The sequence below is a fragment of the Natrix helvetica genome (assembly GCF_964273705.1).
Source record: "Natrix helvetica genome assembly, chromosome: 13".
NCBI classification, from domain to species: domain Eukaryota; kingdom Metazoa; phylum Chordata; class Lepidosauria; order Squamata; family Natricidae; genus Natrix; species Natrix helvetica.
Window position 1 is genome coordinate 4,328,793 of NC_138557.1, and position 23,493 is coordinate 4,352,285.

Sequence of the window (23,493 nt, forward strand, 5' to 3'; positions counted from 1 at the left end):
AGTCAGCCTCTTGCCCCCAACAATCTGGGTCCTCATTTTACCCACCTCGGAAGGACGGAAGGCTGAGTCGACCTTGAGCTGGTCAGGATCGAACTCCAGGCTGTGAGCTTAATCACCCTGCAATATTGCATTCTAATCGGAAGGAAGGAAAGAAGGAAGGTAGCCAGCAAGCAAGCCCATAGTGGTGCAATTGTTACAATGCAGTGTTGCAGGCTAACTCTGCATTCCCACTGTCAGGAGTTTGATCCTGACCGGCTCAAGGTTGACTCAGCTTTCCATCCTTCCGAGGTGGGTAAAATGAGGAGCCAGATTATTAGGGGCAAGAGGCTGACTTTGTAAACCGCTTAGAGAGAGCTGTAAAAGCACTGTGAAGCAGTATATAAAACTAAGTGCTATGGCTCTTGCTATATTTCAACCTTTCTTTGATGTGGTCTCCACTGACTGCTCCAAAGTTCTTCCACTAGGAGATACCAGGGCAGTTGATAAAGAGAAGAAATAACAGCCTCAGCCGTGAAATGCGATGGGTCCTCCTGTTGTAGGTGTTGTGATGCATTTTTGTCTCGAGTAATGCAAATTTAAGGGAGCAAGGGAAATGCCAGGCACCTGTTTCTTCTCCCGAGCTGTAATCCACAGTTTAGGATGGTCCTTAACTAATGAATTTGTCATGGACTTTTTTCCCTTTTAAAAGGGATGCAGTGGCTCAGCGGCGAAGACGCTGAGCTTGTCGATCAGAAAGGTCGGCAGTTTGGCGGTTTGAATCCCTAGCGCCGCGTAACAGAGTGAGCTCCCCTTACTTGTCCCAGCTTCTGCCAAACTAGCAAACTAGCTGTTCGAAAGCAGATAAAAAGTGCAAGTCGAAAAATAGGGACCACCTTAGGTGGGAAGGGAACAGCGTTCCGTGCGCCTTCGGCATTTAGTCATGCCGGCCACATGACCACGGAGACGTCTTCGGACAGCGCTGGCTCTTCGGCTTTGAAACGGAGATGAGCACCGCCCTCTAGAGTCAGGAACAATTAGCATGTACGTGCAAAGGGAACCTTTACCTTTTCCCCTTTTCTGCCAAGCTAAATAGGTCACCTGTTCCCTCCCTTCTTTTTCTCTTTATGAAAGTTAGGCCAAAGTTTCCTCTGAAACTACAGACCCTTTCAGAAGGATTCGGGAATTGATTTCTAAGCCCGCGGCCTGTTAAAAGGCCTTATTCAGGAACTTTTCCGACTCTAGGAAACCTTTTTTGACCTCAGCTTGTCTTGGCCAAGAAATCATTTTCTGCCAAGAGGAAAATTTGCCATCGGGTTGAAGATTGGAGACACTTTTCCTGGGATGGTTTTTCCCCCCCTAAACTTGTCATTGTGGTTGCTCAGAATATTGCCTCCCATCGTCCTGAGCAAGGAGGGAGGGGCGAGGGGAGAGACTACAATAACCCTGTTTACAGGGATGGGATTGAAAAATGTTAGCAAACGGTTCTCCGGGGGTTGGACTAGAAGACCTCCAAAGTCCCTTCCAACTCCTCCTCCTCTTTTCCGAGTCTCTCGCGCGCATCTGTCCCTGAATCACTCTGAGCCTGTCCGCTGATACGATAACTCTTCAGGACTAAAGATAATGGCTTTAGGTTTAAATTTATGACCGGGTGTTTCCTAGAATCAAGGCATGAGTGGATTTGGGAACTGCTGGACAGGAAATAAGCTAATAATGGGATTTTTGCAACTTTTCCCATATATGGGAGTAAAAATTGCCATAGGTTACACGCTGACCTCCCTGTGTTTGGGTGAATCTTTTTCAAAATGTCTTTGTTCTCCTCGCCCATGTCACACACACACACACACACACACACACACACACACACACACACACACAGAGACAGAGAGAGAGAGACAGAGAGAGAGAGACAGAGAGAGACAGAGAGATAGAGGAAGGGAGAGAGGGAAAGAGACACAGAGAGAGAGAGAGAGAGACAGAGACACACACAGAGAGAGACAGTCAAAGAGACAGAGACAGAGAGAGACAGAGAGATAGAGGAAAGGAGAGAGGGAGAGAGACAGAGAGAGACAAAGAGAGACAGAGACAAAGAGAGACAGACAGTCAAAGAGAGAGAGAGAGAGAGAGAGAGAGAGAGAGAGAGAGAGACAGAGAGAGGAAGGGAGAGGGAGAGAGACAAAGAGAGACAGACAGACAAACAGACAGTCAAAGAGACAGAGACAGAAAGAGACAGAGAGATAGAGGAAGGGAGAGAGGGAGAGAGAAAGAGAGAAAGAGAGGGGGAGAAAGGGAGACAGAGAGAGAAAGAGAGAGAAACAGAGAAAGAGGGAAGGAGAGAGAAAGAGAGAAGGAGGGTGAGAGAGGGAGAGAAATGTGCTGTTGTACAAACAGGTTGTAGAATCATTGTGAATGTTATTTTATTTATTCATGGGGGTTGCGTCAGGACACAAATGACTTGTAATATTTTTGTGATCAATTTGTCACTGGATGCAGCTGGTTTTGCCCTCACTGCTTCATCTTCCAACATCCACAGACCGCTGCAAATATTTGGGGAAATTTCTCCCTTAACTCTTTTTTCTTATTCGTCTCTCTTTTTCTTTCTCCCCCACCCCACTTTTTTATTTTATTCGGAAGATCAAACTACCAAATCCAAAAGAGAGAGAGAGAAAAATGAACAGGGAACAGTTTAAGCAAAACTAGACAAGAACATTAAAAAATATATGCAGTTTTTTAAAAAACCAAAAGACAAAAAACACACATTCCTTTCTCTTTTTCTTGTCCGCGTTAAAACACAGGTAGTCCTTGACTTATGACCACAACCAAGCCCAACACATCTGTTGCTAAGCGAGACGGCGGTTAAGAGCATTTTGCCCCGTTTTACGACCTTTCTGGCCACCGTTGTTAAGGGAATCATGCTGTTGCTAAGTGAGTCACACGATTGTGAAAGGGAATCTGCCTTCCCCGTTGACTTAGCTGGTCAGAAGTTCGCAAAAGGATCACGTGACCCCGGGATGCGGCGGCTGTCATAACTATGAGTCATAACCCCTACGAGAGTCATAACTATGCTGCGACTTTTCATTAAGTATGAAAAACCATAATCGGTCTCTTTGTTCAGTGCTGTTGCAACTTTCAACAGTCACTAAATGAATTGTTGTAAGTCCGGGACTACCTCTGTAACCTTATAATAAAAATTGGTATTTTGGGTGCTTCTTTGGTAGACTTCTCCAGAAACACGTCCATCCCCCACACTAAACTACTGCTTCTATTTTTCTCTTTGCAGTGACATATTTGACGCAATGTTCCCCGTTACCCACATTGCTGGAGAGACTGTGATCCAACAAGGTGAGCACCATGGGTTGAGAGGATATATCAATGTTGTCCATTCTCAGATCATTTATGTCTAAAAAAGTGAAGGTAAAGGTTCCCCTCGCACATATCTGCTAGTCGTTCCCGACTCTAGGGGGCGGTGCTCATCTCCGTCTCAAAGCCAAAGAGCCAGCGCTGTCCGAAGACGTCTCCGTGGTCATGTGGCCGGCATGACTCAACGCTGAAGGCGCATAGAACGCTGTTCCCTTCCCACCAAAGGTGGTTCCTATTTTTCTACTTGCATTTTTTTACGTACTTTCGAACTGCTAGGTTGGCAGAAGCTGGGACAAGTCACGGGAGCTCACTCCGTTACGTGGCGCTAGGGATTCGAACTGCCGAACTGCCGACCTTTCTGATCGACGAGCTCAGCTTCTTAGCCACTGAGCCACCACGTCTAGCCAAACCCAAATCCTGCAGCCGTTCTTCCTAGGTTTAAGTCTCCAGCCCTTTGCTCATCTTCGTTGCTGTTCTCCGAGCTTCTCAACAGCTTTTCTGTAGCATGGTGACCAAACTTAATTAATATGTTCCCACTTAGCTTTCTCTGATTTCAGCGTTTTCAAAGCTGGTACAAAATCACACTCTTAAGGCTCCTGATTTGTCTTTCTGTTCCCCTGCAGGTGATGAAGGCGACAACTTCTACGTGATCGATCATGGGGAGGTGTACGTAAGTTGCAACTGACTTATTTGAAGGACTTTGCTTTTCATTTCGTGTAGAGAAATTTGTTGGTGTTCTGGCTAAGACATGAATGAGAGGATTACGTCTGACTCTTCCTTACTGGTGACCTAAAGAAAAAAAGAATGTGTGAACCTATTCACACATTGTCCAAAGTGCCATACCTTGGATGAGTCCTCATCCCAAAGAGATTTGGAAGAAGCTGGCAGCAGATTCGGGCAGTCAGGAAGTTGGGGAGGAAGATGGGCCAGTCCTGGAGTCTGGGGAAGGCTCTGAGGAGGGCTCTGTGTCGGAGGCAGAGAGGGGACAGAGGCCATCTGGCAGTGATCAGCTGCCTTCAGAGTCAGACATCAGTGAGGCAGAAGAACAGCTGGAGCCTGTTCCCAGTGTGTGCATGCACAGAGTTTCCAGACGAAGGGAACAGCTAAAGAGCAGGGGTCGACTTGGGAGTAAGGCCACAGGTGGATGATGAATGGCCCTTCCCAGAGGGAATAAAAGAGGAGCGAAAGGGGAGTGGAGTTTGCAGGAGACAATCGGTTCGCTCCGTTGGCTCGTGACTCTCCGAAACTCCTTGCCAAGTTCTGCAGATATGGGCCTGGCAGCTCTCCAAGCCAGATAAGGTCTGTGACTGTAAATCCTCCCTTGAAAGACTTTGCTGGATGTGAATGAGCAGAATTCACAGTCAGTTAATAAAAGGGGTTTTTGTCGGGACAAGGAGTTTGCTTCCTGCTCTTGGGAAGCCTCGCTCAGAACAGCGAGAAGACATTTCAGAAGTAATCTTCCCATGGATTGCCGTCACAAGCCAAGCTTATTTGTCCGTACGCAGTCGCCTAATGGCGTATCATCCGGCAACAAATTATTTTAGGCGGAGAGCCTTAGAGTAACCACGCCCGTAGGCCATGCAGTTTACCGCGAAACAATCTCAAGATGGAAGGCCGTCAAGTTGGAATGCGCCCGAAGCGTTGGGTGAAACCGGAGCAAACTGTTTTTGCTAATCATCTAGGATTAGGTCATCTCATGCCTTCCGTAAAGAGCAGGTAGGGAGCCTGGGGCAAGCTCTCCTTTTCATCTTCAGAGGATTCAGCTTGCCTTTTCCAAACTTTGCTCTGAACGGCTGGAACATCGCCGTGTGGGGACAGCTGGAAATGAATGGCTTCCCTCCAGATTAACGATCACCAAATGGTGGTCCGTGGACCACTGGTGGTCTGTGAGAAAATTTTGGTGGTCCGCATAAAAATTATTTGCACTTTTTACATTGCACTAAATCAGGGGTCCTCAAACTACGGCCCCTGGGATGGATACGTGCAATGAAGGCTTGTGTTGCTGCAGAGAGTCTCCTCCTTTGGGGTCTTTTTGTGCGGGTCGGAGGGGGGCAGAAATTCTGACTTGGGGTCTGCTTCAGCCTCCTGGTGGGGGGCTTTGGGTGAAGGCTGGAGGGAAGCACCGCTGGTGGTGAAGAGCCGGAGGGCCTCGTTCCAGTGGGGCTGCATCATTGCCTGGAACTGGCTGACCATCTCAGCCCACTGAGCCTCCAGGCGCCGGTCCCTGGCCTTGCACTCCTGCAGGTCTTCCCTCTGCTTGGATAGCCTATGCTCCTAGTCCTCAGTGAGGTGCTTCTGCTGAGCCTCCTTCTTGGTCCGATCCAATTTGAACTGAGCTCTTTTGCCAACTCTTTCTCATGGTGGCTGCTTAGCTCCAGCAACTGCTTCCTGTTGGGGCCCTAAGGAGCCCGGGTGGGCAAGCGAGGAGTGGCTGGGAGGGGAGGGGCGAGTAGAGGCCGGCGAGGCGCCCCTCGACGTGAGTGACATTCAGTTGGCCACACCCACCCAGTCACATGCCCACCTAGCCACGCCCACCCAGCCGGTCATTAGACAGATCCTATTAGTGGTCTGTGGGATTTAAAATTATGAATTTAATGGTTCCTGAAATCTGAAAGGTTGGGGACCCCTCCTCCAGATGGCTCCGGGTGGGCCTGGACAAACCGGGAATTTGTAAGGTGGATTATGGTTGTGAAGAAATTGATTTTTTTGGGGGGGGAAGGAGCTTTGATTTTGTACCTAACAAAGTTTTGAACTGGAAGAAGGGGACTTCAGAAGATTGAGGCTGCCAGTAGTCCTTGACTGATAATAGTTCTTTTAGTGGCCAAGTTTAGAACAGGACTGAAAAAAGGGACTTACGATGGCGGTGAAGGTGATGGAGAATTTTAGATTAACAGAGTTGGAAGGGACCTTGTAGGCCATCTAGTCCATCCCCCTGCCCAAGCAGGAGACCCTACACCATTTCTGACAGATGGCAGTCCAGTCTCTTCTTGAAAGCCTCCCGGCATGAAGCTCCCACAACTTCCGAAGGCAACTTCTGTTCCATGGGTTGATTGTTTCTCAACGTCAGAAAATTCCTCCTCCTTTCTAGCTTGAATCTCTCCTTGATCAGTTTCCATCCCTTACGATGATGAGGCAGCTTTTTCTGTGGCTTCCTAGATCGTATCAAAATAAAGTTGGGCAGTCTTTTTCCCACCCAGGTTCTATTTTAAGCAGCGGCTGGCATATTTTTAAGTCACCCAACAGCGCCTGGCAGCTATTTAGAGAGACATAGAGCCTCTTTTTATGGCAAGCCCTCGGTGTGCCAGGAGGTCATCTAATTAGTGTTGTTGGGCGTTGAAATCCCATCTCCCAAGTCACCATCTCCTCACGAAATCCAACTGACTCATCCTTCTAACTGGGGAAACCAGAATGCCTCCGTTTGAAGCCTGCCACATCTGCAGGGTGAGGATAGAGACGAAACATGGTTTAGCATCTGGCAATGATGGTCGCTTGAAGCTGGACCTTGCCTTTTCGGGTTTGCAAATCTTAACCAGGCAAGTTGTTAAGTGAGTCTTGCCATCCGGTTTTCAGCTTCTGGCCACAATCGTTAAGTAAATCCCTGCAGTTGATTAATTAGTCAACTGCAGGGATTCACTTAATTAATCCCATCTTTTCACCCATTGTCTTTTTGCTCGTCGGAGGCCGGCAGGCATGATTGCAGACAGAATCAGGGCAGCTGTTAAGCTAGTAATACGGCCGTTAAGTGAACCTGTCTTCCCCGTGGTCTTTGCTTGTCTGAAGGTCGCAAAAGGGGGATGGCGTGACTCCAGGGCACTGCGGCCGTCATAAGTGTGAGTCAGTTATCAAGCATCTGAATTTTGATCAGACAAGCATGGGGATACTGTGACAGTTGTAAGTGGAAGTATGGGTCATATGTCACTTTTTCTGTATGGTGTAACTTTGGGCAGTACCTGGGCATCCATATCCATTAATCAGATGTTAACAGATTAACAGAGTTGGAAGGGACCTTAAAGGTCATCTAGTCCAACCCCCTGCCCAAGCATCTTGGGCAGGGGGTTGGACTACATCATTTCTGACAGAGGGCTGTCCCATCTCTTCTTGAAAGCCTCCAGTGATGAAGCCCCCACAACTTCCGAAGGCAACTTCCGTTCCATGGGTTGATTGCTTTCACCGTCAGAAAATGTCTCCTTATTTCCAGGTTGAATCTCTCTCCTTGCTCAGTTTCCATCCATTATTCCTTGTCTGGCCTTTGGGTGCTTTGGAAAATAGCTTGACCCCCTAACTCCTCTCTGTGGCAGCCTCTCAAATATTGGAAGACTGCTCTCCTGTCTCCCCTGGTCCTTCTCTTCCCTAGACTAGCCATGCCCAGTTCCATTTCATACAAGTGGCAGTCCAGTCTCTTCTTGAAAGCCTCCAGGGATGAAGCTCCCACAACTTCCGAAGGCAACTTCCGTTCCATGGGTTGATTGCTCTCACCGTCAGAAAATGTCTCCTTATTTCCAGGTTGAATATCTCATTGATCAGTTTCCATCCATTATTCCTTGTCTGGCCTTTGGGTGCTTTGGGAAATGGCTTGACCCCCTCCGCTCTGTGGCAGCCCCTCAAATATTGGAAGACTGCTATCCTGTCTCCCCTGGTCCTTCTCTTCCCTAGACTAGCCAGGCCCAGTTCCTGCAACCATTCATCGTAGGTTTGAGCCTCCAGTCCCCTCATCATCCTGGTTGCTCTTCTCTGCACTCTTTCTAGAGTCTCAACATCTTTTTTATAGTGTGGTGACCAAAACTGCATGCAGTACTCTAGGTGTGACCTTACTAAGGATTTACAGAGTGGTATTAGTACCTTCCTTGATCTTGATTGTATCCCTCTGTTAATGCAGCTTAGGATTGCATTGGCTTTTTTGGATGCCTCCACACACAACTGGGTCCTGTTATGTGTCAAGCGCAGCCTTTTGTGGCTGGCTTTCACGGACGCTTCTGTGACTGCAGAAAACAGTCCTGGTTCGGGCTAGCTATCGGCTGTCATCCACTTTGTCTCCAAAATATTTTTCTCCAAACAAAGCCATCCCTGGTCTCTATTTTCAAAACTTTGGCTGACCACGCTTCATTTTTTAAAAAAATATTATTATTGCAGAGCAAAAGTGGTTTAAAAACAACAGCAGCAGCAGCAGCCATCGGCGAGGCTTGTGAAAATGAAAATAACCGCTCGGGGTGGGTTTATATTTAGAAGGACGGATTCGGAATTTTATTTTGATTTGATTTCCTCTTTTTAGCCGGTCCCACAAAGCCACACTTCGGAGCAAGGTAGTTTCAACCTTTGTTGTTGTTGGGTTTTTTTTTCTTTTTAACGGGAAGTCTGTTATTTCTGTTTTGACCCCAAGGGTTTTTTGGGCAGGCTGCCTGTTTCCCCAGCTACCGAAGCCTTCGGCCGACCACAGAAACGGAACGGCTCTCTCTCCTATCTGCTGGAACCATATTCCATATTTGGAGTTTCTGACTCAGGAATAACAAGCCGGGTCTAGTTACAGCTGACGGATCAAAGGATATAATTCCAGCGGAGTAGATTTCCAGGGGAAGCAAATGGACCACGGAGCTGTTTAGTTGTTAAGAGACCATGAGCATTTTAGAATGAGATGCTTTGTTCTCCAACTTTTATACCGGCAGATCAGGGTTGGAAAATCTGGGGGTCAGAGGGGATTCAGCCCCCCGGTCCTTTTTCTCCCACTCTCCACCCTCGCTTCAAGATTTGCCAGCACAAAACACTGAGGACTAGCAGCCCAATTGAAAGAGGTCATGCTTTCAAGCAACAGAAAAAGCTCCTCCTCTTCTTCTTCTTCTCCCCCCTCCTCCTTCCCCCTTTCTCTCCTTCTCCTTTTCCCTTCTTCTCCCTCCTTCTCTCCTCTTCCTCCTCATTCACCTTTTCCTCCCTCCCTCCTTTTCTCCTCCTCCTCCTTTTCCTCCTTCCCCCTTTCCCTCCTTCTCCCTCCTCTTCCTCCTTCCCCTTTTCCCTCCTTCTCCCTCCTTCTCTCCTCTTCCTCCTCGCTCACCTTTTCCTTCCTCCATTCTTCTCTCCTCCTTCTCCTTTTCCCCCTTTTCCCTTCTCCCTCCTTCTCTCCTCTTCCTCCTCATTCACCTTTTCCTTCCTCCCTTCTTCTCTCCTCCTTCTCCTTTTCCTCCTTCCCCTTTTCCCTCCTTCTCCCTCCTCCTCCTCCTCCTTCCCTTTTCCCTCCTTCTCCTTCTCCTTCTCCGCCCTTCCCTCCCCCCTCTCCCTTTTCCTTCCTTCCTTCCTTCCTTCCTTCCTTCCTTCCTTCCTTCCTCCTCCTCCTCCTCCTCCTCCTCCTCCTCCTCCTCCTCCTCCTCCTCCTCCTCCTCCTCCTCCTCCTCCTCCTCCTCCTCTATTTCTTCCATTCTTTCCATTTCCATAACTGCCTTGCTTTGCAATGAAAATTTCCCACTGAAGTCATAAGTCCGAACCCACATTCCGTCTATATCATTACTAATAGTTGGAGACACAGTAAATGGCTGTTTTCTGTACAGATAGTCCTCGACTTACGACCACAATTAGAGCCCCAAATTTATGTCACGGAACGAGACATTTCTTAAGTGAATTTTGCCCTCCCCCTTTTATGATCTTTCTCACCACAAGCGCTAAGTGAATCCGTTAAAGGTTGTTAAGTCAGCCACCCGGTCGTTAAGCGAATCTGCCTTCCCCACTGTCGGAAGGTCACAAAAGGGACCTTCCTACGACCCTCCAAGACCCTGCGACCGTCCTAAAAGCAAGTCGGTTGCCCGAGTGTCCGCGGGCATTTTAAATCCATGGCCACGGAGGATGCTGCCTAAGGTCGTAAGGGTGAAACGCAGGCCCTCGGCCACTTTGTTCGCCGCCGTGGCAAACTTTGGAGTGGTCGCTAAGGGGATTGTCGTAAGTCGAGGCCCGCCTGCACTCTTTCTGTGACAGCTGCTGAATTGCAGTTGCTTGCCGGAGGAAGGAAGAGGGGGTTAAGTGGGAAGAGGGAGAACCGTGACTCATAGCAAAAGAGATGGGAAAAACAATAGAATCCCAGAATGTTTTTGATCTCTGCGAAAGCTGCAGGCCTTTGGCAGGATCATAACTCTTCATATTTGGGTATCTCCAGCTCTGCATTCCTTTGCAAGGACATGAAAGAAGAAGAGAGAGAGAGAGAAAGAGAAAGAGAGGGAGGGAGGGAGGAGGGGGAGTAAGAGAGATCTTTGGCTACTGTGTAGATGGGCTCAGCTGCCCCAGCCAGAGAAGAGGAATGTTGGCTTGTTTCTAACCCACGTTTGCAGAGTCCCCATGGACAGATCCCTCGGCTGAGCTGACCTCTTAAACTCCGGGTTGGAAGTTTTGTTCTGAAGTCCTCTCTAGGATCTTTCTGAGGTGGATCTCCGCAGAGAAACTAAAACGGGGGCTCTTTTAATTTGAGGTCCTCCTTCATCCTCTGGTGATGCTTTTTCACAGGTGCCAATTTTTAATCACATCGTTTTGACCGGGAGGTTAATAAAAACACACTGCTTCCTCCCTCCCTTCTCTTTTCCTTCCTTCCTCCCTCTCTTTCTTCCTCCCTACTGTCCCTTCTCCTTCCTTCCTTTCACCCTTTTTCCTCCCTCCCTCCCTTCGCTTTTGTTTTCCTTCCTTCCTCCCCTTTTCCTCCCTCCCTTCCTTCCCTCCCTTTTCCTCCCTCCCTCCCTCCCTTCCTTTCTTTCTCCCTCCTTCCACCGTCTTCCTTCTTTGCTTCCTTCCTTCCTTCTTTCCTTCCTTCTTTCCTTCCTGCCTCCCTCCCTTCCTTTCCTTCTCTTTTCCTTCCCCTTTCTTTCCTTCCCCCCTCCTTCCTTCCCTCCCTCCCTTTCCTTCTGCCTCCCTCCTTTCCCTTCTCTTTGCCTTCCTTCTTTCCCTCCTTCCTTCTTTCCTCCCTTTTTCCTCCCTCCTTCCTTCCCTTCCCCTTTCCTTCCTTCCCTCCTTCCCTCCCTTTTCCTCCCTCCCTTTCCTTCTGCCTCCCTCCCTCCCCTTCTCTTTGCCTTCCTTCCTTCTTTCCTTCCTTCCTTCCTTCCTTCCTTCCTTCCTTCCTTCCTCCCTTTTTCCTCCCTCCTTCCTTTCCTTCTCTTCTCCTTCCTTCTTTCCTTTTTCTTTTCCGCCCTCAATCCCTTCTCCCCACCCTTCCTTCCTTCCTTCCTTCCTTCCTTCCTTCCTTCCTTCCTTCCTTCCTCCCTTTTTTCCTTCCTCCCCCTTTTCTTTCCCTCCATCTCTCCAGAGGCAGATCATGCAATTAAACTTCCAAGCAGAAGCCAGAGTGACAGGGGAGTTTATCATCAACATACTTTCTCATCATCATAAAATGCCCGGGTGGAAAGCTGAGGTTGAAACCTTTAGCACTCCTCTCTACGTTCTCTTCTCTAGCACACTGGCCTTTTTGTAGAGGTGACCTTTTCCCTGTTGGATGGCCCGGAGAGACTCCAAAATTGGAATTTCTGTCTGGGAAGCAAGTTCTTAAATTCAACAGACAGAAGGATAATCACATGTCCTCCTGGTGGCCTTTGCTGTCATCCCTTTTGCTTCTGGAGACGGACGAGCTACAGCTCCCATAATCCCCCGCTTGTCTGGCAATGGGAAGGAAGGATGGGGGTTGTAGTCCAGCCCATCTGGAGAGGGCCAGGTTTTTAAGGAAATGTGTTCGCGGAGAAGGAGAGCCATTTTTTTAAGTGGAGAGAGAGCAACCAAAGATTGCAACCTTGAAGGCAACCAAAGAACGAAGCCCTCTTCTCTTACCCCGGAAAGATTTCTCCACTCTCTTTGATTTTTGATGTTTCTGCTAAGTTGTGTTTTCTTTGGAAACAGTTCCGCAGTTGTTTTCCCTTGTTATCTTCTCACTGTTTTTTCTTTTTTCCCTCCCTTAAATGTCCTTGTTCTGCCTACAGCTCTGGACTTCCCAGGGTGGTCCTTCTGATGGAGGTTTTTTTATTTTTTTATTTTATTTTGAAACCAGACTTTTAAGTCAAGGCCACCTTCCAATCAAAGGGCTTCCCTTTCCTTCCAGCCAGCTGAAAAAGTCAAGAGTGCAAGAAATGAAGGAACCGAAGGGAAGAGAATGTGGAATCTTAGATTTTATGTGGGCTTCCTGTAGGAATATAGGCGGTCCTTCGCTTAGCACCACAGTTGGGCCCCAAATTTCTGTTGTTAAGTGAGATAATTGGTTAAGTGAGTTTTAGAATAGAATAGAATAGCAGAGTTGGAAGGGACCTTGGAGGTCTTCTAGTCCAACCCCCTGCCTAGGCAGGAAACCCTACACCACTTCAGACAAATAGCTATCCAACATCTTCTTAAAAACTTCCAGTGTTGGAGCATTCACAACTTCTGGAGGCAACCTGTTCCATTGATTAATTGTCCCCACTATCAGAGTAACATGCTTTTCCCTTTCTTTAATTAAGGTGTACGTGAATGGAGAATTGGTCACCAGCATCGGAGAAGGAGGCAGCTTTGGAGAACTGGCCCTCATTTATGGCACACCACGAGCTGCGACCGTCAAAGCAAAGACAGACCTCAAACTCTGGGGAATCGACCGCGATAGCTACAGACGCATCTTGATGGTGGGTTTAAAAAAAACAAACAAACTCTTGTGGCCCACCAGTGGCCAACAGAGCTGGCAGCAGATTCAGACGGTGAGGAGGTTGGGGAGGAACTTGGGCCAGTCCTGGAGTGGATGGGAAGGGAACAGCTAAAGAACAGGGGTCGACTTGGGAGGAAGGCCACAGGTGGAGGATGAATGGCCCCTCCCAGAGGAAATAAAAGAGGAGCGAAAGGGGAGTGGAGTTTGCAGGAGACCATTAATTCGCTTAATTGGTTCGTGACTCTCCGAGACTCCTTGCCAAATTCTGCAGATATCAGCCTGGCAGCTCTCCAAGTCAGAGAAGGTCTGTGGCTGTAAATCCTCCTTTGAAAGACTTTGCTGGATGTGAATGAGCAGAATTCACAGTCAATTAATAAAAGGGGTTTTTGTCGGGACCAGGAGTTTGTTTCAGGCTCTTGGGAAGCCTCGGCCAGAACAGCAATGTAGGAAGCAGACCCCACCCAAGGCTTCCCCTCAACTCTCGTTGAAATAGTTTGTTAATGTGGGGGGAAAGGTTCTTGAAATATAGGCCTTGGGGGTGTAATATAGGGCCAGATGTCTTTATAAAATGAAACGCCTCACCGCCGATTTCTACAGCATAGGATTTATGAAAGAGAAAAGTCTCCAAAATTAGACAAAACTCTATTTATGGGCACGAAAGGCCTTGAATTCTCCCTTTTTTTTCCCCGGGCAAATTAATTTAGGTTCATTTCAGGGTCACAGAGCTGCAGTGAGAACTGAAGGCGCAGTTCTGTTGACCGAAGAAGGGCTTGTAAGCAATGAGCTTCTTAATATTTACTACTCCTTCCACTCCAGAAGTTTCAAAGCAGCTTCGCTCAGCTGGCCACATCAGATGGTTTGGATGAGAAATGTGGCATTGTAATATACCAATGCGGTGGTACTCAGGGGCTAAGACGCTGAGCTTGTCGATCAGAAAGGTCGGCAATTTGGCGGTTCGAATCCCTAGCGTCGCATAACGGAGCGAGCTCCCGTGACTTGTCCCAGCTTCTGCCAACATAGCAGTTCGAAAGCATGTTAAAAAATGCGAGTAGGAAAATAGAAACCACCTTTGGTGGGAAGGGAACAGCGTTCCATGCGCCTTTGGCATTGAGTCATGGCGGCCACATGGCCAGGGAGACGTCTTCGGACAGCGCTGGCTCTTCGGCTTTGAAACGGAGATGAGCACTGCCCCCTAGAGCCGGGAGCGACTAGCATATATGTGCAAGGGAAACTTTTACCTTTACCTAATATCCGCTGGATAATTGGTAGCGGAAATCTTGAATACTTAGGAGAACTGGTAAATACCACTTCTGACTAGCCCCACTCCCATCTATTCTCTTCCTCCCGAGTCCCAGCTGATTGGGAGGAAATGGGGATTTTTCCCTGCCACGCCCACCAAGCCACGCCCACAGAACCGGGAGTAAAAAAAAAATTGAATCCCACCCAACTGATCTCTTCCCTTCCTTTCATCCCTTTCCACATCCTTCTTTTCATTCCTCGGACTTTTCTGCCTTTCTCCACTCTCTCTTTTCTCCAACTTCTCTTGGAAAAAACTTTAATGCTTCCAGTTTAGTTCCAAGAACCTGTTTTCCAGCAGCTCTTCAAAGCAGGGGGAAGAATTGAAAAAAGAAAAAAAAATCCCAGGCCGCGTCCAACTTTGTCCTTTAATAGAAGAAAAATTTGGAAATATTCGAAGCATCTTTTCCTCAAACTTTCAAATGCCTTGTGGTGCCTCTTGGCTGGAGATTTCTGAATCCAGGTCCTTGATTTTTTTTTAAAAAAAAAAGTTTTAAAATAGTTTTAATGAAATGTCTTTATTGCCATTGTACATCATGTACAAAATGAAATTGGTTGCATTTATAAATGCAACCAAGTTTAAAAACTCTTTAAAAAAAAAAGCGACTTGTGATGTTTTTTGCACTCTTGACCGTCTTGCACCTGAGACGCTTCGCCACTGACTCACATTTATGACGGCCACAAAAGCCCCCTCTCCCCCCCATCATCCCCTTAGGCGACCACCTTGTTGCTAACTGAACCGCTGCAGTGGCAAGAAAAGTTGTCCAACAGGGCAAAACTCACTTCATCACTGTCTCGCTCAGCAGCAAGAAATGTTTGGGCTCCATGGTGGTCGTACGTCGAGGACTACGTGTAGGTTGGAGTAAAACTGGAGGCTGGCTCAAAGCATCTCCCGCGTCCACCAGGGCTACTGATGGGACCTTTGTTGCTTCTCACGTTGGGTGTGTGTCCTTTGTGTTGAGCTAAAAAGTTGCGTTTCTGTTGCACGGTTCCCATCTTAAAGATGAGAGATGAAAGGAACGTGTTATCTCGCTGGGAGGATTTCTTTGGGAACCGAAGCCTGGCAACCTTGTTCAATCGGTCTTTGTTGCTTCAGCTTCTGAACTCAAGGTCTTAATTCTTTTGGGGGGGATGGGGGGAGGAAAGGGCCAGTTTGAGACAGAGAGCAGGTGCAGCGTCTGGGAGATAAGCGGGATGAATGGAAAGGAAACTTGGAAGTGAAGAACATCAGAGGCCGAAAGGGTGGGAGGAGAAGGAGAGAAGATGGGTTGGCATCCCAGTGCGGAGTAAGCTGGGGGGAAGCGATGGATGACTGGAGGCTGTTGAGGTTTAACTGACAGGACACAGTTGATGCTTGCTTGCTTGGTTCCTTCCTTCCTTCCTTCCTTCTTTTCCTTCCTTTCTTCCTTTTTTCCTTCCCTCCCTGTTTTCCTTCACCTCTTTCCTTCCTTCCTTCTTCTCCCTCCTTCTTTTCCTTCCTTTTCCTCTTTTCCTTCCTTCCTTCCTTCTCCTGCACTCTTTTCCTTCCTTTTCCTCTTTTCCTTCCTTTCCCCCCTTTTTTCTTTCCTTTCTTCCTTCTCCCACCTTCTTTTCCTTCCTTTTTGACTTTTCCTTCCTTCTTTCTTTCTCCCTCCCTCATTTCCTTCCCTTCCTTCCTTCCTTCCTTTCTTTCTTTCTTTCTTTCTTTCTTTCTTTCTTTCTTTCTTCCTTCCTTCCTTCCTTCCTTCCTTCCTTCCTTTCTTTACTTCCTTCCTTCCTTCCTTCTCCCTCCCTCTTTTCCTTCCTTTTCCTCTTTTCCTTCCTTCCCTCCCTCCCTCCCTTCCCTCCCTTCCAGGAAAGCTTAAGAGGACTCCAAAAACCCAGAACCATAGAGCTAAGAACTTTAGCGATGTGCATATTGACCAAAAAAAAAAAAAAAAAAGATTACCCCCATTAAAAAGACCACTCAAATGCATTTTTGGGGGGAAATTAACAATTCTAATCCAACCAACCATTGAGGCTCTCAGTCCTCCTAAGTGTCATTTACCACCCCCCCCAAAAGACGAAACCATAGAAAACCATTCCTGAAAACCTGCAGTTCTTTCCATCTCCAGCTTTTCCCGCTGCAGACAATTCCTATGTCGATCCCAAATTCACCACCAACAAGGGTGAGGAGCGAATCACCCCCTCCTCCCACCTTGCCCCCCAAAGAAGACATCTGGGCAATATTTTCAAGGGCAACCAAGTGGGGGTGGGGTGGGGTTTGCAGAGAAAGAAGCCTGTTCCAACTCCCCTTATCGGCATTTCAGAGTTTGAATGAAGCTGGCAGCCTGCTCTGCCTCCCACGGTTAGGTCTAATTGTCCCCCCAAGGCGCATGAAAAGGATGGGGCAGGAGATAACGAGCAGGTGTTTAATCTTGGATTGGCCACAGATATATGGAAAAGCTTTCAGATACTCATCACTCCCTTTGGCCTGCTTTGGAGTCTTCGGAGTGCAGACGTCTTTTTCTTCGCATCCCGTTGCCAAATTGAGTTGGTCCCATCTCCCTCTGCCTTCGTTTACTTATTAATTCTCCCCATTAGCACAGTTTACCAGGCTCCCACGGGCTGCTACGGCATTAATCGACCGTCTACCATCCCTGCCCACCTGGCACATGCCCTGTAGGAACGTTCTTGAGTTTTCTCTCTCTTTGGGATGCTTTCCCATTAGATCTATCTTCTCCCCCCACCCCCCCACGTCCCCCCTTGGCTTCTTTCTCGTTCCATGTCAAGCAAAAAAAAAAAAATCTATCCAGCTTGGCGCAGAAGGCCTTAGAAAAGCAATACGAACCCCAGAGCTTCAAAACACCAAGGACTCGGTCCATCAATCACCCTGGAGGTTTTTTTTTCAGTCCTACAGTTGGGTTGGTTGGGACCGTCCTGGCGATGAGAGGACCAGACGGAGAACACAAAGGCTGCAGGTGTGATGCTTTGTCAGGCCAGACGACTTTGGCTGTCGTTTTCCTGGCCCGCTGCTCGGTGATGCGTTTGCAAGGACTAATTGAAATGGCATTCGCGCTTATTTTTCGGGTGGCGTATCGAGTTGCAGATTCTGGACTCGCCGGCTGCCTGTAAATCTTTTTCTTTTCCAAGTTGGCTTGGCATTGCTTTCCTCCTCCTCCTTCTTTTCCTTCTTTTATTTTTCCTACGGAATATTTGTGCTTCTTTTCCCCCCCTGCTTCGCTCTTGCTCTTGTCGTTTTTATATATCTTAGAAGTCTTCTCTCGTGGCTTAAACTGGCCTGGAAATATTGTGCAGAATTTTGGAGGAGGTTCATCAAATCATTGGATGTGTTGCAACGATGGACGGTGCCTATAGGTCTTGATATGCATTTAATCCTTTCCCCCCCACCCTCCCCACCCCTGGGTGCATCGGTACGACGTTTTGGCATGCCTACGGAGATTCTCCGTCATCCAGGTCATGGTTGTCCCAAAGGTGCTTTTTTTGAAGAGGCAACTGGGTTTCTGGTTTTTCTTTGAAGGCGTTTGGCTCCTCATCCAAGAAGCGTCTTGGCAGTTGCACGAACCTGGGGAGGGATCCAGCTGTTTTGTAGGTTTTCACAAGTTGCATACTTTCAGTTGAGGTTCTCCAGATTTAGGGAGAAGGTCCACTAAAGGGGTGCACAATGGAACCAGGCAGTGGTGGTATTCAAATTTTTTTTACTTCCGGTTCTGTAGGCATGACATGGTGGGCGTGGCGTGGCTTGGTGGGTGTGGCAGGGGAAGGATACTGCAAAGTCCCCATTCCCTCCCACTCCTGGGGGAAAGATACTGCAAAATCTCCATTCCCTCCCCACTCCAGGGGAAGGATACTGCAAAATCCCCATTCCCTCCCACTCCAGGGGAAGGATACTGCAAAATCCCCATTCCCTCCCACTCCTGGGGGAAGGATACTGCAAAGTCCCCATTCCCTCCCACTCCTGGGGGAAGGATACTGCAAAATCCCCATTCCCTCCCACTCCTGGGAGAAGGATACTGCAAAATCCCCATTCCCTCCCACTCCAGGGGAAGGATACTGCAAAATCCCCATTCCCTCCCACTCCAGGGGAAGGATACTGCAAAATCCCCATTCCCTCCCACTCCTGGGGGAAGGATACTGCAAAATGCCCATTCCCTCCCACTCCTGGGGGAAGGATACTGCAAAATCTCCATTCCCTCCCCACTCCAGGGGAAGGATACTCCAAAATCCCCAATCCCTCCCCACTAACCTGCTTTCCAGCTCTGTTCTCCTGTGTAGGGCAACAAAAGAAGACCCAGCCAATCAGCTGGGACTCGGAAGGCAGAGAATAGATGGAGGGGGGGCAGCCAGAGGTGGTATTGGCGGGTTCTCTGAACTACTCAAAATTTCCACTACTGGTTCTCCAGAACCGGTTCAGATACCCCCTCTGGAACCAGGATAGCGTGATCTCAATGCTTGACACCTTGTCTCTTGACCATCAAGCACGCTTGACTTCAAGACCAAATCCATCTCTTGCAGTGATTTCAGAGTGGATTTCAGGTGCTGCGGGCGACTGTGTGTGTGTGTGTGTGTGTGTGTCTGTGTGTGTGTGTGTCTGTGTAGGGGACAAAATTTGTTCCCTCCCGTGTACTTGCTTCGATCAGAGACACATGTACAATCTGGAACTGGATCGCCCCAAGCGAACCTTAGCATGTGATTTAATGGAGTTGTCTTGGGATCAGAGACGGTAATATATAACAGCTTTTGGAAGGCGATCAATTCCTCCACTCCAATCCGCCTGTTATTTACCTTTGGCATGACATTTTCCCCTTTGTACTGCAACCATCGCTCCAACCGAAGGGATTGCTTTTATCCCCCCCCCCCCCGTTTTTAAATGGCTGGTTAAAAAAAGAAAAGAAAGGAAGAAAGAAACTTGGAGTTTCTTCTTTTTTTCTGCAATCAAATTTTTATTTTTTGTATTCTTTATACATATCAGTGCCCGATTGGTGTGGTCCCTGGGTAAGATACATTTCAGTACACATTAACATAGTCTTATTATTCCTAAATAGTACATTTCATTTCCGTTGTTTCATATTATTTATACATGCCTTTTATTGACACCTTTCATTTCTGAATCATCTTTCCGTCCTTTTGTATATCTTAACATCTTAATATATAATGTTAGTACCACTTTATAAGGCCTTGGTAAGGCCAAACCTGGAGTATGGCATCCAGTTTTGGTCGCCACGATGTAAAAAAGATGTGGAGACTCTAGAGAGAGTGCAGAGAAGAGCAACAAGGAGGATTAGGGGACTGGAGACTAAAACACATGAAGAACGGTTGCAGGAACTTAATGAAAAGAAGGACTAGGGGAGACATGATAGCAGTATTCCAATATCTCAGGGGTTGCCACAAAGAAGGAGTCAAACTATTCTCCAATAGTTGGCACCTGAGGGCAGGACAAGAAGCAGTGGGTGGAAACTGATCAAGGAGAGAAGCAACTTAGAACTAAGAATAAATGTTCTGACAGAACAATTAATCAGTGGAAAAGTTTGCCTCCAGAAGTTGTGAATGCTCCAACAGTGGAAGTCTTTAAGAAGATGTTGGATAGCCATTTGTCTGAAGTGTAGGGTTTCCTACCTAAGGAGGGGGTTGGACTAGAAGACCTCTAAAGTCCCTTCCAACTCTGTTCTTCTATTCTATAATTATTATTTCCCCCCACTATTTTCTATCCCTATTTTAACTTTTTTCCCTCCTTTCATATCACTGTAATAGTCAAATGGTGTTTTTCACCTATTTTGGTGTTCATATTTCCGTAGTTAAATCAAAGTTCCCTTCTTCATTTTTCCATTATTCAATATCCCCTTAGACGGTTTTCATCTAGATCACGATCATTCATACATTTTAGGGTATTTCTATTCATATTCTTTCCAAGAACTTGGAGTTTTTGAAGGGGTCACCTGGTCATCGGCTGCCCCGTTCTGTGTTGGCATTTGCTAAAAAGCAACGGGGAGATTTGCAACTTTGAGAAGGCAGAGAGCGGAGTCTCATTTGATATCCTGGTGCTTTTCGCCCTGTGCCCCTCCCTCCCTCCTCTCCGAATCCTAACCCAACTCTGGTTTCAATTACCTCTGTGGATTGCAGGAGCCCCTCTGCTCTGTGATTATTGCTTCTTAAAATTTCTGGGCAGCCCACAGTTGGTTAGAAGGCAGGATGCAACCTCCGGATCGGCTCCCCCCTTCCCCCTGCCCCATTGCAGCCCGTGGGCGTGGGGCAGGCACCTGCCTCTCTTTCTCCAGCTGTCAGCGTCTGCTGGCCACTGGCCACTTCCCAGCCCCGGATTGGTGTGGGAGGCTGTCCAGTTTTCTCTCCTTAGTCCTGCGCTGAGCTGTCAGCCTCCGCTGTGTGAACGTCTGGTCCTTCCAGCACTCTGGAAATTACACACACACGCACACACACCAAGGTCAAAGTTTGCCTTGCATTTTGGAAGAAAAAGACCACCAGCAATGGACACCAAGAAAGACTTTAGGAAATGGAAGGTTACAGTTTGACCCCCTCCATCCCCCCCCACCCCAGCTGCCAGGATCTCCAACAATGCTGCTTGAGAATCCTGGGGATGACCATCCCAGCCGATCTGGATGAGGCTGGGAAAAACCAGAAATGAAGAGAGGAGAGGAGTAGAGTAGGCTCATGATTTAATTAGGGCATCTGTTGGAACCCTGATATAGAGCAGAGCAGAGCAGAGCAGGAGAGGAGAGCAGGAGGAGAGGAGAGTAGGGTAGAGTAGAGAGAAGAGAACTGGAAAGGACCTTTGAGGTCTTCTAGACCGACCCCCTGCTCAAGTAGGAGACCCTACACCAGTGATGGCAAATCTTTTTTCCCTCTGGTGCCAAAAGCATCTGCGCGTGCCCACAACCTATAATTAAATGCCCCCCCCCATTGTGCCCTCGTGCATGCACGCACCTCTCTGCCTCCGACACAAAGCTCTCATCAGCGCCTTCCCCAGACTCCAGGACTGGCCTATCTTCCTCCCTAACCCTCCTCACTGTTGGCATCTCCGCTGGTGGGCCACAACGGTTTCTTTGTTGAACCACCCAAATTGGGAAGGAGGAAAAAAAAATGCCCCTCTGCTTTTTGTCTTCCTAAACTGGCAAGGAGAAAGCTGAGAAGTGTCCGATTAACTGCTTAACTCCAAGTCCTTTTAGGTGTGCGATTTCTTCACGCGCATTAGCCCATGAAGATGTGGATCCTAGTTGAGTTTTTTCCTCTGTTTTGGAGCTGTTGGGAAGGGAAGAAGGGAAGGGTGTGGGTCTCCCCACTGCCCGGATGTTGTGCCCCGTACGCTCGACGTTAAATTCCACCCACTAAAAAGGACCCGATCCAACTTATGACGGGCGAGGTTCACTTTTGGTGGGAATTCCGTGGGCTCCATGAAATGGGGATTATATGTTCTGGAGTTTGTCTTTTTTTTCTTGCATGGCGTCTTGACCCTTAAGATCTCCTCTGAGGTTGGCAACAATGTGGGTAACATTAATTCTCCTCCCCTCCCTCCTCTCCTCTCTCTCCCCCCCTCTTTCTCTCTCTCAACAGGGCAGCACATTGAGAAAACGGAAAATGTATGAAGAATTTCTGAGCAAAGTTTCCATTTTGGGTGCGTAGCTTTTTCCTTTTTTGGGGTGGGGGGAATTGGATTGTTTCTGTCAGAGTTTTGGCAGTGTAACTATTATTATGAGATAAGCCCAGGAGCAAAACACAGCATACAGCACACAGAGCCTTTAGACAATTAATAGTGGTTTATGTATACATATATACAGACATATACATAGTAGATAAATTGCTTACCACACAGCTTGGACACAAGGAGAGCAATGAGATACACGACGAGAGAGAGAAGAAACACCCTCTAATGGTTACCTACATATATATATATGTATGTATGTATGTATGTATGTATGTATGTATGTACACGTCCTTCCATTATCCTCATTGCATCAGCTAGCTTACAACCTTACATCAACTGGCAGCTCTTAAATCCTCAATACCTGACAGTTTCCTGGGATTCCTGATGGTTTCCTACTCATCTTTATGATGGTTGCAGCATCTCCAGGGTCACATAATCCCCTTTTGCGACAATCTGGCAAACAAAGTCAACGAGGAAGGCAGATTCACTGAACAACTGGGCTACTAACTTAACAACGACCGGGATTCACTTAACAAACGTGGCATGAAAGGTTGTAAAAGGGGGCAAAACGGACTTAACAACGGTCTGGCTTAGCAACAGAAATATTGGGCTCATGAGTGGTCACAAATCGAGGACAACCTCTATGTGACAGTGCCGAGAAGCAGATGCAGATATCCAACACGTGGCTTCCATCATCGCTGGACTCCAGTGTCCATAGTCCACAGCCACTGGGGTATTGAGTAAGGCAGAATGTGTGCCAGCTTGCCCTGCCCAAAGATAGGTGGGATTGCCGGAGATGAGCACGCAGAAGGCGTGTGCCCAAATTTCACTCGTGCTCTTTCGTCTCTTAGGATCGCTGGACAAATGGGAGCGCCTGACAGTGGCTGATGCGCTAGAGACGGTCCAGTTTGAGGATGGAGAGAAAATTGTGGTCCAGGGGGAGCCGGGGGACGACTTCTTCATCATCACGGAGGTAAAACTTAGCCGTTCTCATGTGCCAGTCAATCTCTTGCCCATCAAATGACACGGCCTTCTCCTCGATGCGGCCATAGCTTAAATGGTTCACTAGGGTTGGGTACCAGTTAAGATTGCAAACCTTAGAAGGAGAAGATGCCCCTAGTTACATGTCCCTCGGTCACCATTGCTACTACCTCTGTCTGTCTCTCTGTCTTTTTTTTTCTCTCTCTCTCTTTCTGCCCCTCCTCTCTCCCTCCCTCTTTCTGTCTCTCTCTTACATCTATCTGTGTGTCTCTCTGTCTATCCATCCATCCATCCAAATCAATCTATCTATCTATCTATCTATCTATCTATCTATCTATCTATCTATCTATCTATCTATCTAATACTTCTCGCCTGTCTTCCCCTACCCTTCTTCCTTTTTTAAATTAAATTGTCCATTCAATAACACATAATCAGTCCATAGAGTCTAGAACGTAAGATCAGCATTGTGCCTCCCATTCAGCCGCTTCCTCCACACACACACCCCAAAAAAGAACCCAGGGACTTGTAATTTCTGCAGCCACAGAGGAGGAGGGAAAGAAAGAGAAAGAAAGAAAGAAAGGGAAGGAAAGTAAGAAAAAGAAAGAAGAAAAAAGAAACAGGAAAG

General features: G+C 47.7%; 1 protein-coding gene across 2 annotated transcripts in view; it reads left to right on the forward strand.

The window, feature by feature from the left end:
* PRKAR1B (protein kinase cAMP-dependent type I regulatory subunit beta) overlaps nucleotides 1-23,058 on the forward strand; it is a 55,706-nt gene extending 32,648 nt beyond the window's left edge. Inside the window, exons 5-9 of one of the 2 annotated variants that reach the window (XM_081965680.1) lie at nucleotides 3,257-3,318; nucleotides 3,960-4,006; nucleotides 12,777-12,935; nucleotides 21,797-21,857; nucleotides 22,739-23,050. In XM_081965680.1, coding sequence (XP_081821806.1) covers nucleotides 3,257-3,318; nucleotides 3,960-4,006; nucleotides 12,777-12,935; nucleotides 21,797-21,857; nucleotides 22,739-22,911 — 502 coding nt within the window. In that variant the 3' untranslated portion in view covers nucleotides 22,912-23,050. Of the gene's footprint in view, nucleotides 1-3,256; nucleotides 3,319-3,959; nucleotides 4,007-12,776; nucleotides 12,936-21,796; nucleotides 21,858-22,738 lie in introns of both variants that reach the window. The other variant, XM_081965681.1, reaches the window with a different exon arrangement.
* The last annotated feature ends 435 nt before the right edge of the window (nucleotides 23,059-23,493 follow it).